General features: G+C 52.2%; 2 protein-coding genes across 7 annotated transcripts in view; both read right to left on the bottom strand.

Moving 5' to 3' along the window:
* NIBAN3 (niban apoptosis regulator 3) overlaps positions 1 to 688 on the bottom strand; it is an 18152-nt gene extending 17464 nt beyond the window's left edge. For all 6 annotated transcript variants that reach the window (XR_003006232.1, XR_003006233.1, XM_024767654.1 and 3 more), the window contains exon 1: positions 186 to 688. Coding sequence is in view for 4 of the 6 variants with exons in the window: in XM_024767654.1 (XP_024623422.1) it covers positions 186 to 373 (188 nt within the window). In the remaining 2 variants the exon portion in view is untranslated. The remainder of the gene's footprint in view (positions 1 to 185) is intronic.
* A 2169-nt stretch (positions 689 to 2857) lies between these two features.
* Positions 2858 to 8755, bottom strand: PGLS (6-phosphogluconolactonase). Its single transcript, XM_024767590.1, has 5 exons — positions 8406 to 8755; positions 4780 to 4887; positions 4220 to 4321; positions 3778 to 3918; positions 2858 to 3217 (listed from the first exon to the last, which is right to left on the bottom strand). The coding sequence occupies exons 1-5, from the start codon at positions 8691 to 8693 to the stop codon at positions 3080 to 3082; spliced, it is 777 nt and encodes a 258-aa protein (XP_024623358.1). The 5' UTR covers positions 8694 to 8755; the 3' UTR covers positions 2858 to 3079.
* Positions 8756 to 15974: the final 7219 nt, after the last annotated feature.

The raw sequence follows: 15974 nt of genomic DNA, 5'->3' as shown, positions 1-15974 counted from the left end.
ACTGGTGGTTTCTGTAGGGGCTGCCCCGGGTTGGGGGGTGCGCGGGGTGGTGGGAGACAAAAGTCCTAGCTGGCCTTGGAGGACGGATGCAGGGCAGATATCTAGCAGGACCTGAGAGCAGTTGGTGTGGGGTGGCAGGGAAGGGGGTGCTGGGCAGAGACGGGGCAGCTAAATCCTGTACCTACCCCTTGCCGGGTGACTCTGGATCCCAAGAGGATCCAGCCCAGGCCCAGCACCAGGCTGGGAAGACAGAAGTGGACTGACACCCGGGGCCCCTGGGGTCAGTGCTGGGGTAGTGGGAGCGGGTGGGGAGCCACTGCTGTGCCGTGGACTCGTGGGCTGTTTCCCTTCGGTTCCTGCTTTGCCAGTCCATTCTCTATCGGCGCATAAAGCCCTGGACTGGATCGGATTAGTTGGGTCTTCCCACTAATGGCACCCGCTGTTGCCCAAGCACGGCCAGGCTGCTTTCCTTCCAACTCTCTACTCTGCTTTTCTCAATCTGTTTCCGCTCAGCCCCGCCCCACTTCCTCACTCTCACATCTGAGTGATCAACCCAGACAAGACGTTGAAGGAAACTTCACTTTCTGTGGTTTCACCTTGAAGGTTTCAATTCCCACGTGCCTCTCCCACCAGCCTCCCCTGGTCCCTGGAGCCAGGCAGAGCTGATGGGTGGGACATGAGCAGATGCACTCTGGGCCAATGCTGCAGTCCTGACGCAAAGCAGCAGCACCTCGGAGCATTCAAGGCTCTGAGCAGGACTGCAGCATGGCCAGGTACAGAGGTCACGACTGGCCCTGGGTGTGCAACGGGAGCTCGGCCAAGTGAGTGGGCAGGGGATTGAACTGTGTCCCCCAAAAGGATATGTCCACAGGTCACTATCAAAAAAACAGAAAAACAGGGGCTTCCCTGGTGGCACAGTGGTTGAGTGTCCGCCTGCCGATGCAGGGGACACAGGTTCGTGCCCTGGTCCGGGGAGATCCCACATGCCACGGAGTGGCTGGGCCCGTGAGCCATGGCCACTGAGCCTGCACATCCGGAGCCTGTGCTCCGCAACAGGAGAGACCGCAACAGTGAAAGGCCCACGTTCCGGAAAAAACAAAAAAAAACAAACAAACGAAAAACAGAAAACAAGTGTTAGCGAGGATAAGGAGGAATTGGAACCCTTGGGCACTGTTGATGGGAATGTAAAATGATACAACTCTTGTGGAAAACAGTATGGAGGCTCCTCCGAAAATTAAAAATAGAACTACCATATGCGTTATGACCCAGCAGTTCCACTTCTGGACGTATATCCAAAAGAACTGAAAGTAGGCTCTCAAAGAGATATTCATCCACCCGTGTTCACAGCAGCATTATTTACAATAGCTAAAACACAGAAGCAACCCAAGTGTCCACTGACCGGTGAGTGGATAAGTAAAATGTGGTATATCATATCTTAAAGAGGAAGGAAGTTCACACACACTACAACATGGATGAACCTGGAGGACATTATGCAGAGTGAAATAAGCCCGTCACGAAAAGGCAAATACTGTGTGATCCCAATTACACGAGGCACTTAATAGTAGTGAAAATCATAGAGACAGAAAATAGTACGGTGGTTGCCAGGGCCAGGGAGAGGGGAGCATGGGGAGTTAGTGTTTAATAAGTACAGAGTTTCAGATTTACAAGATGAAAAGAGTTATGGGGACGGATGATAGTAATGGCTGCTTAAAACTGTAAATGTATTTAATACCACTGAACTGTACACTTAAAAATGGTTAAGATGGTAAATTTTATGTGTATTTTAACACAGTTTTAAAAAAAGCATATGTCCACATCCTAACCCCTGGAACCTCAGAATGTAATCTTATTTGGAATAGACATCTTTACAGACAAAATGAGTTAAGGATCTTGAGATGAGCTCAGCCTGGATTTAGGGTGGTCCTATATCCAATGACAGGTGTCCTTATTAGAAGAGGACAGGAGGGAGGGCTTCCCAGGTGGCGCAGTGGTTAAGAATCCGCCTGCCAACGCAGGGGGACACAGGTTCGAGCCCTGGTCCAGGAAGATCCCACATGCCGCAGAGTAACTAAGCCCGCAAGCCACAACCACTGAGCCTGCGCACCACAACTACTGAAGCCTGCACGCCTAGAGCCCATGCTCCGCAAAAAGAGAAGCCACTGCAATGAGAAGCCCACGCACCCCAGCAAAGAGTAGGCCCCGCTCGCCACAACTAGAGAAAGCCCATGCGCGGCAACGAAGACCTAATGCAGCCAAAAATAAATGATAATAAATAAAATAAATATTTTTTAAAATCTTATCTATAAAAAAAAAGAAGAGGACAAGAGGGAGTTCCCTGGTGGCCTGGTGGTTAGGATTCTGGGCTTCCACTGCCGTGGCCCAGGTTCAGTCCCTGCTCTGGGAACTGAGATCCTGCAAGTCGAGTGGCATGGCCAAGAAAACAAACAAAAAAACAGACAAAAATAAAAAAGGAGGACAGGACACAGAGAAACACACAAAGAGAAGGCCATGTGACAACAGAGGCAGAGATGAGTGATGTGTCTACAAGCTAAGGAAGACCAAGAATTGCCTGCAGCTACCAGGAGAGAGACCTGGGATAGATTCTCCTGCAGAGCCTCCAGAAGGATGTAACCTTCCTGACACCTTGATTTTAGACTCCTGGCCTCATGAACTGTGAGACAATAAATTTCAGTTGTTCGAAGCCACCTGGTTTGTGGTACTCTGCTATGGAAGCCCCAGGACACTCATCCAGGGGGCCCTTCCCTGCCCTCCACGCGCTGGGATGAGGGCTGCAGGTCAGGCCCTCCACCCGGGGACCAACAGTCCCACTGCCCACCAAGGACCACGAGACAGCGGAGACTTCAAAGAGATGTTCCTTTTAATAACTGAGTCACCCAGAGCCACGGCCCATGGGCTGAACCCCTGGGCAGGGCTGGTGGCCAGACCCTATCGGCTTCCAGTGGCACCACTCGGCTTTTCTAAAATGAAGCCTGGAGTGGGCTGGCAGCGGGGGCCAGACTGGGAAGATCCCGGCCCACTCGGGCTGTGCGTGGTCCCAGCTGTAGCATCTCGGCACCAGTTACAAAGTGGAATGCTTCTCGAAGGGAACGGTCAGGAGTCGGGCTGCTGCCTCATCCAGAAACCAGCAAAGTTTCCCAGTGCGGGGCTGGACCAGGGCGGCGGGGAGCGGGTTTTCCTCCTTGTCCTCCAAAATGCGCTGTGTGGAGAGGGCAGGAGCATGGGACCCTGCCCACACCCCAGAACTCTTGGACCTCTCCTACCCTCAAGAGGTGATATCGCCCATCCCGGAAGTCCTAACTTCAAGCAATCAGGAGGGATGGGGTCTCTTCCTTTTTATCATGTGACTGTTTAATATGGGGGTCAGCACACCTCTTCTACAAAGACCAGAGAGTCACTATTTCGGCTCTGCAGATCACATCCTGTCTCTGTTGCAACTACTCAGCTCTGCTGTTACAGGGCAAAAGCAGCTTTCTAAAGTGCTTGATTTCTTTATTTCAATTGTCTTCTATTTAACAATTAACTATATATGTATATGCATTAAGTGCTACGAATTTACCTCTGAGCAGTTCTGGCCTCATCTCATCCATTTCATTTCATAATTGTTAACTCCTAACTAGCCTGTATTTGCAGTTTTCATCTCCCCTTCAACCCAAGAATTACTGAAATATCCTGGGATCTGGTGCTTTCAGCACAGTAGTGTCTAGGGCCATATTCTATGCCTACAACTTTCTTGGGAAGGGGGCCCTCAGCTGTTACCTTCAGAACAGCTGCCTTGCCTTCTCCAGTTGCCACAAAGATGATAGTTCGAGCTGCATTCAGCACAGGAAGTGTGAGGGTCACGCGCTGTGGAGGTGGCTTCGGGGAGTCGCTGATGGGAGCCACAATCTTCTCCCGCTCCTGGGGAGGGAGGCCCAAGGTAGAGACAGGAGGACAATGTCACTTGACCTCTTGAGTACTCACACATGCCAAGCACTGTCCATCCATCGTTCCATCCCGCCCTACTAATCCTGTGGTACTTGATTTAAGGTTCCTGTTTTAAGATGGGTGAACTGAGGCTCAGAAGGGTCAAGCCCAGAGGGCATGCCTGTTGGCAGAGGCTGACTCACACCATGCTGTAGGCACCTTCCAGTGCTCTGGAAGCCCCAGATGGCAGAGGCTGGGGCTCAGACATGAGCAGGGCCTTCGTGGGTGTGCTCACCTGCAGGAGGGGGTGGTCTGGGAAGAGTGAGCAGGTGTGGCCATCGGGACCCACACCCAGAATCAGCAGGTCGAAAACCGGGATGGAGTCCCCTTGGAATGCCTGGGTGAGGAAAGAAGACAGTCCCAAGAAGTTGTGAGGGAAGGGCGCAGAGGACACAAAGAAACAGTTGTCAGAAAAACAGGTCACTGTAACCCAGTGAGAAATGCTCAGCCTCACCTGCAAAAAAAGGAACTCTAATCTACAAGGTTCCACATTTCACTGTCCACCTGGCTGACAGTGTGGGTATAAAACTGTCCCCAAGATTTGAAGACCCAGGCCCACTACCAGGGTGTCAGAGACCAGGCCACCTTTGGGGTCCCCCAGGGCAGGGCTGTGGCCTCTCAGAGGGGGGATCCTCAAAGGGGGCTCTGCAGGGTGAAGCTGGGTCTGCTGACTGCCCCCAGGGAGAATTTCTGCCAGTGCTGAGCGCACAGTGCCCCCAGCAGGGCGGCTCCGGCACTCCGGGAGAGGCCATCGGATGGATGAGGTCTTTGCTGCAGCTACTCCGAGGGACTCACCTGTCTCAGCTTCTTGGCATAGTCCTCAGCTGCTTCCTCCACGGGCAGCTCGGGGTTAACGGTGATCACCTGGCTGTCGGGGATCGGCAGCCTGGAGAGCAGGTGGGTCTGAAGCAGACGGAGGCACAGCATCACCAACAGAAACACACAGCTTGTGGTGGCATGGGACTTGCACCTATGACTACCTGGATCCTCCAGGTGAGGACATGACTGTCATTATACCCACTTCCCGTGTGAGTGAGGCTCCCAGTGGCATTCCGCCAGGGGTCTTTCAAGTCCATGGTGCTTGGGGGTCTCCTGGCTCCAGCCTGCACCTGTTTGGCCACACCACGGCCCTGTTTCTAAACCCCCAGCGTGGGGAAAGGGGGGTGTGGGATGAATTGGGAGATTGGGATTGACACATATACGCTACTATGTATAAAATAGATAACTAATGAGAACCTACTGTATAGCACAGGGAACTCAGTGCTCTGTGGTGACCTAAATGGGAAGGAAATCTAAAAAAGAGGGGATATATGTGTACTTATAGCTGATTCACCTTGCTGTACAGCGGAAACTAACACAACACTGTAAAGCAATTATATTCCAATAAAAGTAAACAAACAAACAAACAAACCCCCAGGGTCCATTGGCCTTCAGGATAAAACCTAGCCCCTCTCTGCCCTCCACGAGGCCCTGCTGACCTTCCTGCCTCAGTGGGTACACCGGCTGCTCCCCCTGCCTGGGAAACTCTTACACATCCCTCAAGCTGCCTCGTCTGAGCAGCCACCCCTGCCTGCACCTCCCCCGTAGTGCTGCCTGGTGGCATGACATATAATTGTGAAAAGCACTGATTCATCTTCTGGGCTGCCACTACGGGGTGAGCGTGCCCAGCACATAGCAGGCACCCCAACCTAGGATCCGTGGGTTTAATGCAGAAGCACCTGGAATCAGGCCTCCGGCAAGGCAGAGGGCTCTAGCCCTCTCCCATGGAGATGAGCCCCAGGGCCTTGGATCTGCTCTGGGATGGATGCTGGCAACCCCCACCTCGGTGCCTCCTTTCAGACAGGGACTAGCTCAGCCGAGGCAATGCTGAGCTGAACCACAGAGTAAAAGCAGGTAAACAATATAGTTTTTGGAGCAGTGGGGGAAGGCGGCAGGGACATGGGATAAACCCGCCAGACCTTATGGTGTTGACCCCCCTGAATGCTCGTCTGAGTGTGGGCTCTGTGTTGAGGGTAATGGGGAGCCAAGGAGGGTGTGTGAGCTGGGGAGGGGCACGATCAGATCCATCGCTGGAAAGACCTGCTTTGTCCAAGGTCCCCATCTATACACACCCTTGGGGATTGTACTGAGCAAAGCCGGATGGAGTACAGGTGCCCCATTTCTGTCACCTGAGTCCCCTCCTTAGCTGCCCTCCCCCACAGGGTCAGAGCCATTCCCTCCTCCTCAGTTTGGGCTTCCAGGGAGCCCAAGGCTGGGCATTGGTTGGGCAGGTTCCTGAAAGTGGAACTGCTGGTTGATCAGGTGGGCTCTCTCTAAACACTTTGTAGGTGCTGAGGAACCATCCCCGGGAAGGTGGCCTCAGCTAATCCTCCCAGCCTGGACAGCAGAAGGCCCATAGAACAGGGTGAGCCATTCATGCTTAGAGAGCCCCAAGGTGCCCGGGGTCCATCCTCATGGAGAGGAATACCTCTGCATCCCTGTACCAGGTTGCTTAGTGGCCCCCCAAATTCATGTCTACCCAGAACCTCAGTTATTTAGAAAGAGGGTCTTTGCAGTTGTCATTAGTTAAGATGAAGTCAGTGCATTAGGATGGGCCCTAAATCCAATGACTGGTGTCCTTATAAGGGGAGGACACAAAGAGAAAATCAGAGGAGAAGGTGACGTAGAAGCAGAGGTAGAGGTTGGAGTGATGCAGCCACAAGTCAAGAAACGCCTGGAGCCACCAGAAACTGCAAGAGGCAAGGAAGCCTCCTCCCCTAGAGCCTTTGGAGGGAGCACAGCTCTGCTGAAAACACCTTGATTTTGGACTTCTGGCCTCTAGAACTGTGAATCAACACCTGTTGTTTTAAGCTACCCATTTGGTGGTACTTTGTTACGGCGGGCCCAGGGAACTAATATGATTCCCCTCACGGGGGAACTGGCAGAAGCAAATCCTCGCCCCACGTTTGTTCCCACCGCACAGCTTTTGCCTCTACTCTACCCTCTGCCCCAGCTCACCAGTGGCGGGCTCCTCACACCTTCTGGTCACAGCCCAAACGTCACCTCCTCAGAGCCCCCCAATGCCCACCATCCTGGCTGAAAGATGCTCCTCCCTCTTCCCTGGCACTTTGTATCATCTTACACTATTATCTTTTGTCCAAACTGCATTACGTTATGGCTCGGAGTGGATTTCCCTTATTTATTGCCCTGTGTGTTGGTACCCCTTGCCCCACAATGAGCCCTGCGAGGGACCTGTCCCTAGTGCTGGATACATGGACACGCATTGAATATCCGTGCAACTTTCTCTTTGACTGTTCTGTTAGAATTCTGTTACTTGAGCAAGTACGGCTTTTCTAATTAAAAGTCTTTCAAAGTCACACAAAGTAAAAAGAAACAAGAGCCCACTTTTAAATTAGGCTCTGGGGGAAGACACACAGGAAAGCAGACTTAAGGGTGGCCCCTGTCCCTGCTATGGGTCCCAGGTGCTATCTGGGGGGCTGGGCCAGGCAGGTTCATACCCCGGCTCCCTCACTGGTTACTAGGTGACTCTCCTCTTCTGGCCTCAGTTTCTCCGTCTATGAAATGGAGGTACTAACAGCCCCCGCCTCACAGGCTATTGTGGGGTTTCCTGAGATGATGGATAAAGTGCTTGGTAATCAGTAAACCTTCCTGCTTATTACCAAAACAAACAAAACAAACAAAAACCCATCACCTCAAGCTTCTTTGTGAAGAGAACTTAACACATCCAGGACCTGAGCGACCTGAGGCTTCTGGCCAAACCTGCACCTCCCACACTTCCCTGGGTGGGTTTTCCTCCTCCATCCATGGCAAGAAGAGTTGACTGAGACGCGGGGGGCTGGGGGGGAGGTGTGGGCACCCAGCTCAGACCCCAGAACCTCCAAGCCTCAGTTTTCCTGCTTGTAAAACAGCAGGCAGGGGGTCCCCTGATTCTATAGGAGTCTGGGGCCCCAGGCCAAAGATAACCAGTCACGGAGTCATCAGCGCCACAAGCTGTGTGGAGACCACCGAGAACTCGTCCAGGTTCCAGATGGGGAATCTGAGGCCCAGGTTCCACACCAGATCCCTCCTACCTGGTTCTGCCCTAACTCTGCCTTTGCACGCTACGAGCCTGTGGCGCCTGACCTTCTCTAGGTCCCTGGAATGGACCACTCTGTTTCACCTCCACGCCTTTGCCCATGCCATTCCCTCTACCTGGCTACCGGATAAAGCATCAAGAGAGGCTTCAAGGTCCCCACTTTCCACACGGGTGGCAGTGGAGGTGCAGCCCAGATGGGACCTCAGGGCACCCAGCAGACCATTCCCAGATCCAGTCCAGATAGAGGCACAGGTCACGGTGTGACCCTGCAATACCCCCGTAGCCGGGTTCAGGCAATGGGTGTGGCCCTCTCGACGTGACCCCCGGCGGCCCCCGTAGCTCTCACCCGGTAGAGGCCGTACGTGCTCTCGGCGTGCTCGAAAGGCACAAGGCGCTCGTCGCAGAAGCCCAGCGTCCAGCGCGCAAGGCTGGCGGGCCCGGCGGGGGCAGCGGCGGTGGGCAGCTCGCGGGCCAACATCGAGACGAGGCTGCCGCCTGACAGGCCGAGCGTGAAGCGGGCGCGGGCCCCCGCCAGGCAGCACGCTGCCTGCTGCGCCACCAGTTGTGCCAGCGACGCGCCCAGCTCTTGCGAGCTCGAGAAGACCGAGATGAGGCCGGGGGCCGGCGAGGCCATGGCGACGGCGGCAGCAGGGAGGCGGAAGCCCTCCCGGCAGCCGCCAGTGCGCCTGCGCGAAGACTGGTCCTGGTACACAACCCTCGGTGCCTTTGGGCGGCTGCTTGTAGCACATGCGCAGTCCCACGAGTGAAATCCCGGCGGGGTGGGGCAGCCGGTCCGGCCGCGCTCATTGATTCTTTGCGCGCTCATAGAAACCTTTCCTGGGCTGCGGCAGGCGGAGCAGGTGCAGTTGCGCTCAACCTCCCGGTATCAGGGCGGGGCCAGAGAAGGGAGCTCAGAGCTTCCAGGCTCGGGAAGAGGGGGACCTGGGGTCGGGTGGAGGGAGGTGATTTCCTGGAGGAGGGCGCGTTTTGGTGGACTTTGCATTCCTGAACTTATGTTTGTCTTGCTGGTATTTGTCGTCTCTCTCTTTAATTAAAATATAGACTTGATGAGGACAGGGGTATTTGTTATGTTCACCGAGTCCTCCAAAGCCCCCTGAATTATGGCACAGTGTAGGGACTGAAAATACACTTGTTGAATTTCTCCTGCATATTCTCTCTGGAGACCTCTGTGTCTCGCTGAGGACTCAGGGAGTCCTCCACCCTTGGCTCTTGCCTGGAGAAACTCCCAGACTGAGGCAAGTGGGCCTTGGCTGATAAGATAGAATATTCAGGAAATAACATGGGCAGGGAGGACTGGAAGGGGCAGGAGGCCTGGTGGGTCAAGGCAGCTGGACCACGTCTCAGAAGCAGAGAGTTTAGGAGAGTGTAGTAAGTGCAATGAGATTTGCATAAGTGCATCTTTAAAAGAAGTAGCAAGAAAACAATTCCATTTACAGTAGCATCAACAAGAATAAAATGCTTAATAAATTTAGCAAAAGAGGTGCAAGACTTGTACACTGAAAACTATAAAACTTAGCTGAAAAAAGTTGAAAGATGATCTAAGTAAATGGAAAAACGTCCCATGTTCATGGGTTGGAAGATTTCATATTGTTAAGATAGCAACACTCCCCCAGTTGGTCTATAGATACAATGCCAATCCCTATCAAAATTCTGAGAGCCTTTTTTGTAGATATTGACTCCAAAATTCACATGGAAATTCAAGGACCCCGAATAGCCAACCAATCTGGAAAAAGAACTAAGTTGGAGGACTCACACTTCTTGATTTCAAACTTACTACGAGCTACGGTAACCAAACAGTGTGGTATTGACATAAGGATAGACATATCTATCAATAGAATAGAACTGAGATGAAAAACAGCAACAGCAAACCGTATGTCTCTGGTCAGTGGATCTTCAACAAGGGTGCCAGAACCATTCAATGGGAAAAGAATAGTCTTTTCAACAAATGGTGTGACAATTAGTCACATGCAAAAGAAATGAAGTTGAGGGACTTCCCTGGCGGTCCAGTGGTTAAGACCCTGCTCCCAACGTGGGGGCATGGGTTCGATCCCTGGTCGGGGAACTAAGATCACACATGCTGCATGGTGCAGGCAAAAAAGAAAAAAAAAAAAAAAGGAATGAAGTTTAACCTTGTAGTAGGCAGAATGATGGTCCCCCCCTAAGGTGTCCACACTGTAATTCCCAAAACCTGTGAATATGTTAGGTTACTTGGCAGGGGGGAATTAAGGTTGCAGATGGAATTAGGTTGCTGATCAGCTGTCCTTAAAAGAGATTACCTGGATGAGCATAATGTACTCACAGAGGTCACTAAAAATAAAAGAAGGAGGACCAGAGAATTGACAGCATGAAAAAGACTCAACCCACTGTTGCTGGCTTTGAAGATGGAGGAAGAGGCCACGAGCCAAGGATATTGGCGGTATCTGAATGCTGCACAAGGCAAGGAAATGGATTCTCTCAGAAGCTCCAGAAGGAATGCAGCCCTGCCAAACCTTGATTTTAGTCAAGTAAGATCCATTTCTGACTTCTCACCTTCAAAGCTATAATTGGCGTTATTTTAAGCCACTAAATTTGTGGTGATTTGTTACAGCAGCAGTAGAAAACAAATACAGATCCATACCTCCTGCCATATACAAAAATGTAAATGGGTCAAAGACCTGAATATCAGAGCTAAAACTAAAAAATTCTTAGAAGAAAACAAATGCAGAAAACCTTTCTGTCCTTGGGTTAGACAATGATTCCAAAAGCACGAGCAACAAAAGACAAATACATAAACTGGACTTCATAAAAATGAAAACCTTCTGTGTTTCAAAGGATACTACCAAAAGAGTGAAAAGACAACCCATGGGATGGGAGAAGTTTGCAAATCATATAAGGGTTTAGTATACAGAATATATTAAGAACTCTTACAACTCCAAATAGACAACCGAATTAAAAACTGGGCAAAGGGTCCGAATAGACACTTCTCCAAAGAAGGTATACAAATGGCCAATAAGCACATGAAAAGATGTCCTGTTTATTAGCCCTCAGGGAGATGCAAACCAAAACTACAATGAGGGGCTTCCCTGGTGGTGCAGTGGTTGAGTGGGAAGATCCCACATGCCGCGGAGCGGCTGGGCCCGTGAGCCATGGCCGCTGAGCCTGCGCGTCCGGAGCCTGTGCTCCGCAACGAGAGAGGCCACAACAGTGAGAGGCCCGCGTACCGCAAAAAAATAAATAAAGTAAAAGTACAATGAGATATCACTTCATACCTACTAGAATGACTACAATAATGAAACAAGTAGTGCTGATTAGGGTGTGGGAAATTGGAAACTCACACACTGCTGCTGGTGGGGATATAAAATGATGCAGTCACTTTGGAAAACAGCCTGGCAGTTCCTCAAAAGATTAAACATAGAGTTACCGTGTGACCTAGCACTTCCACACCTAGGTTCATACCCAAGAGAATTCAAAACATGTTCGCACAAAAAACATTTGTGTGACTGGTCACAGCAGCATTACTCACGATAGCCAAAAAGTGGAAATAACTCAGTGTCCATCACCTGGTGAATGGTTAAACAAAATGCGGTCTCTCCTTACAATGGTATATTGTTTAGCCGTAAAAAGGAATGAGCTACAACTTGGATGAATCTTAAAAACATATCGAGTGAAATAAGTGAGACGCCAAAGGCCACATATATGATTTCATTTCTATGGAATGTCTAAAACATATCCGTAGAGACAGAAAGTAGTACTTGCCAGAGGCTGGGGAAGGGGAACGGGGAGTGACTTCTAAGGGACATGAGATCTCCTTTTGGGGTGATGAAAATATTCTGGAACTAGACAGAGGGGACGGCTGCATAACCTGGTGAATATACTAGAAGCCACTAAGTTGCACATTTTAAATGTTTTTTTATTTTTATTATATTTTAAATTCATTTACTTCATCTTATTTTTATTTTTGGCTGCGTTAGGTCTTCGTTGCTGTGCGTGGGCTTTCTCTAGTTGCTGCCAGCGGGGGCTACTCTTCGTTGTGGTGTGCGGGCTTCTCGGTGCGGTGGCTTCTCCTGTTGTGGAGCACGGGCTTCAGTAGTTGTGGAGCACGGGCTTCAGTAGTTGCGGCGCATGGGCTCTGCTGCTCCGCGGCATGTGGGATCCTCCCCGACCAGGGCTCGAACCTATGTCCCCTGCATTGGCAGGCGGACTCCTAACCACTGCGCCACCGGGGAAGCCCTAAGTTGCACATTTTAAGAGGGTGCATTATATGGTATATGAATAATAGCTCACTTAAAAAATAAACCAGTGATTCAGGCACATGAGACGGCAGGAGCAAAGGCGCTGAGGCCAGACACAGGCTGGAAACAACCATCTGTGGTACAAGGAAAAAAGCCTGCAGGATGACAGTGCTAGCCAGAGCCTGGAATCTTCCCCAGAGTGATGGAGACCCTCAAGGGGTGTGGGGCAGGGATTCAGCCTGCAGCCGCCCGTCCTCAGGAAGCTCTTGGCCCCCAACTCTCCTCCTCCATGTGCCCTCTCGGGCAGCTGCTGCTCCTTCCTGGTCCTTCATGCACTTCTCAGCCCCTGCCTCTCACAGTGTACTTGCCAACGCCAGGCTGGGGCGTTTTTCTTCCCACATCACAAATAAAGACATCCCCTCTGTGCACATCCTTCCAGGGCCACTCCAAAAAGGAGAGGCTCAGGGCACAGCACCTTCGAATCCTAGCTCTCTTCCTGATTTACCGAGGGTCCCGGGGGCAAGTCACAGAGCTTCTCATTTGGTATAAAAAATACAGAGCTATCAAGCCACGAGAAGGCATAGAGGAACATCAAATGCATCTTGCTGAGAGAAGCCAGTCTGAAAAGATTACACATCGTGTGATTCCAAGTCCATGACACTCTGGAAAAGGCAAAACTGTGGAGACAGTAAAAAGATCAGGGGTTGGGGTAGGAGGAATGAAGAGATGGAACATGGGAATTTTAGGGCAAGAGAAACTATTCTTTGTGATACTGTAACAGTGGGTGCATGTCTTTATGCAATTGTTGAAACCCACAGAATGTATAACAGAGCGAACCCTAATGTAAACTGTGGACTTGGCTTAATAATAATGTATCTACATTAGCTCATCAAGTGTAACAAGTGTAGCCCACTAATGCCAGATGTTAATTATAGTGCAAACAGTGGCGCAGAAGTGAGAGGGTATATGGGAACTCTGTATTTTCCACTCATTTTCCTGTAAACCTAAAACTGCCCTAGTAAGTAAAATCTATTAATTTTATTATTTTTAATAAGTTTATTTATTTATTTTTGGCTGCGTTGGGTCTTCGTTGCTGCGCTCGGGCTTTCTCTAGTTGCAGCGAGCCGTGGCTACCCTTCATTGCGGTGCACAGGCTTCTCGTTGTGGTGGTGTCTCTTGTTGCAGAGCGCAGGCTCTAGAGCGCAGGCTCAGTAGTTGTGGCGCACGGGCTTAGTTGCTCTGCGGCATGTGGGATCTTCCCGAACCAGGGATTGAACCCGTGTTGCCTGCATTGGTAGGCAGATTCTTAACCATTACGCCACCAGGGAAGTCCCCTATTAATTAATTTTAAAAAGCAAACAAATGCAGACCCTGATCCTAAGAGACATCAGGATTATTTTCTTCCTGGTCTGGAGAGAACTTCTTACACTGCTGCAACTAGCGTCACAGGCTTTGCAATGAGAAAGGTCCCCACTGGGCCACTTTCTCACCAGAGGCCCTGACAATGAGTTCATTCCCCTCCCTGTGCCTTCAGTTTCCTCATCGGTACAACGGGGACCATGATGATACCTTTGGAGGTGGTTGGATGTCTGAAGGGATGTTACCCAGAATACACTTGCTTATCAGCGCACCAGGGAAGCTCCATCCCCACCAGCACCAGATCCTTCTCCACCCTCACTGGGCATCTCAGAGGCTATACCTTACATCCCCCTCTTTGCACTGTGGGCAGCCAAGGACCAGCTCCACACATCAATGGTTCATCCATCCTTGAGCTGGCCAAGGACTCATCCACCCCCCATCCAACCCCAGGGTTGCCCCCTGGGTGTTCCCTCCTAGCAAATGCTCCGTTGTCATAAGACTTTCTTCCTCTGTCCCTTGAAATGGAGATGAGACAGACATTATAATTCTGGAGGGGGGACAGCTGAAGGTGGGAGCTGAGAGTATGAACTCTGGAGCTCAATGTCCTGGGTTCAAATCCCATCTCAGGCAGCTACCCTTGCAGGCTCAGTGGTTCTCGCCCAGAGCTATGGCCTTACGTGCTGACCCCACACACAGAGGGGCTCCCTTCCTGGGGCAGCCAGACATGCCAGGACACACCCTCTGTCCCCGGCCATCCTGTGCACCTGCCGGAACCCAAGGCAGATAGGCTGTCCCTCTCCCGGGACCACCAAGGTCAGCACGGGGTATCCCCAGACCCCTGAAGCCTTGCAGGTTGGAGAAGAGGCAACAGGAGCTGTAAGTAAAGGCTGAGTGTGTTTTGCTCATGTCTGGTGACTGTGTGTTCCCCGGTGAGAGGCCTGAAACTGACAGGGTTCTGGGCCACGTGGGGACAAACGGTGAGTGACTGAGTTCCCATCAGGCACCAGACACTCTGCAGGTTTATTTCTTAAATTCAGCTAGGAAACAAAATCTCAGTGCTTAGAAAGGCCCGTGCAAAACAGCATGGGGTCACCTGCTACTGGCCTTGCTGTTCTAGGTGTGGGACGGTGCTGCCGGAGGCAGGGACAGAGGGGCAGTTTGGGTGGCAGGCCCCAACGGTGGGTGTCCAGGCTGAGCCATCGACGAAGCTGATGGGGATGTCCAAGCCATCCTGGCAGGGTTGTCTCGGGATGTCACCAACCCAGGGTCCGAGCTGTCACTAGCAAGGCTAGCGGGACATTCAATAGGCTGGAATGCCTGAGGCCCAAGAGGCCATCTCAGATGCCACCCCTGGCCTGGAGGCTTCTGCCAACCCCACTGCTGCCACTCCCGTGTGTCCCTCCAGCAGCCACACCAGGTAGGATCCCCAAGAGGCCTCTGCCAGGGTGAGCATCTGAGCAGTGGGCCGAGCAGCCACCCAGAGCCATCTTCAGGGCCCCTCCAGCAGAAGCTCCGTGGAGACGCCTGAACAGGGACATCTGGGCAGGGGAAACATCCAAGTGGTCACAGTCAGTTCCAGAAGTTTCTGGGGTATCAGGAAGGGCAGGCAAGGCAAGGGAGACCCACCAGGGATAGGAAGTGCAAAAGGCAATTGGCCCGGCCGGGGAGAGATTTCCCGTTGACCTGCACCCCTGGCCGAGGCCCCCCTACTCCCGGGCTGGCCAGGCAGACACCCCCGGCTCCTCAGTTCAGCAAGGAGAGTGGAGGGCCTGCCTGGAGCTCATGCAGTGCTACAACGTCCAGGAATCTAGCAGCCTAGGGAGGTCTGGGCTGGGTGGGCCTTGTTAAGGCACAGCTGAGAGGGAGGTGGAGAGGCCCCACTCGGGTTTACCACCCAGTGGGGAGGACCCGCGGAGGCCCCCAAGGCAGCTGGGCCTCCGCACAGACCCCAGCTCCCAGGAAATGTCTGTTCTACTTTCGGCAGGAAGAGGGCAGGGGAGGAAAGATGGAGGAGAGAGGTGAGGGCAGTCAGGGACAGGAGGGAGGCCGAGAAGCAGGGCGCAGAGATAGACACACACACAGACACAGGAGTGGAAGACAGGCAGGGGGCAACCAGAGGGGGAGAGGAGGAGGGTGAAGGCGGGAAATACAGGCTCCTCCCGGGATCCAGTTTCTCTGCCCCCAGGACAGGGCAGGGCTGTCTGGCTCAAGCCCCCCTCGCTTGCTGGGCCTGGTGCAAAGTCTCTGGTGGGCCGAGGAAGAGCGTCAGAGGGAGAAGGCACCCGAACAGATGCGGGTGTAGACACCCTGATCCAGAGGCAGGT

This window comes from Neophocaena asiaeorientalis, unplaced genomic scaffold (genome assembly GCF_003031525.2).
Source record: "Neophocaena asiaeorientalis asiaeorientalis breed wild unplaced genomic scaffold, Neophocaena_asiaeorientalis_V1.1 scaffold87, whole genome shotgun sequence".
NCBI lineage: Eukaryota > Metazoa > Chordata > Mammalia > Artiodactyla > Phocoenidae > Neophocaena > Neophocaena asiaeorientalis.
This window is presented reverse-complemented; position numbering and strand designations above follow the sequence as displayed.

Coding starts and splice junctions, on each gene's coding strand:
- PGLS (XM_024767590.1), bottom strand. CDS start 8,693: ATGGCCTCGCCGGCCCCCGGCCTCATCTCGGTCTTCTCGAGCTCGCAA. Junction 4,888..8,405: donor GCACGTACGGCCTCTACCGG/GTGAGAGCTACG, acceptor CGTCTGCTTCAG/ACCCACCTGCTCTCCAGGCT. Junction 3,218..3,777: donor GCAAGGCAGCTGTTCTGAAG/GTAACAGCTGAG, acceptor CTCTCCACACAG/CGCATTTTGGAGGACAAGGA.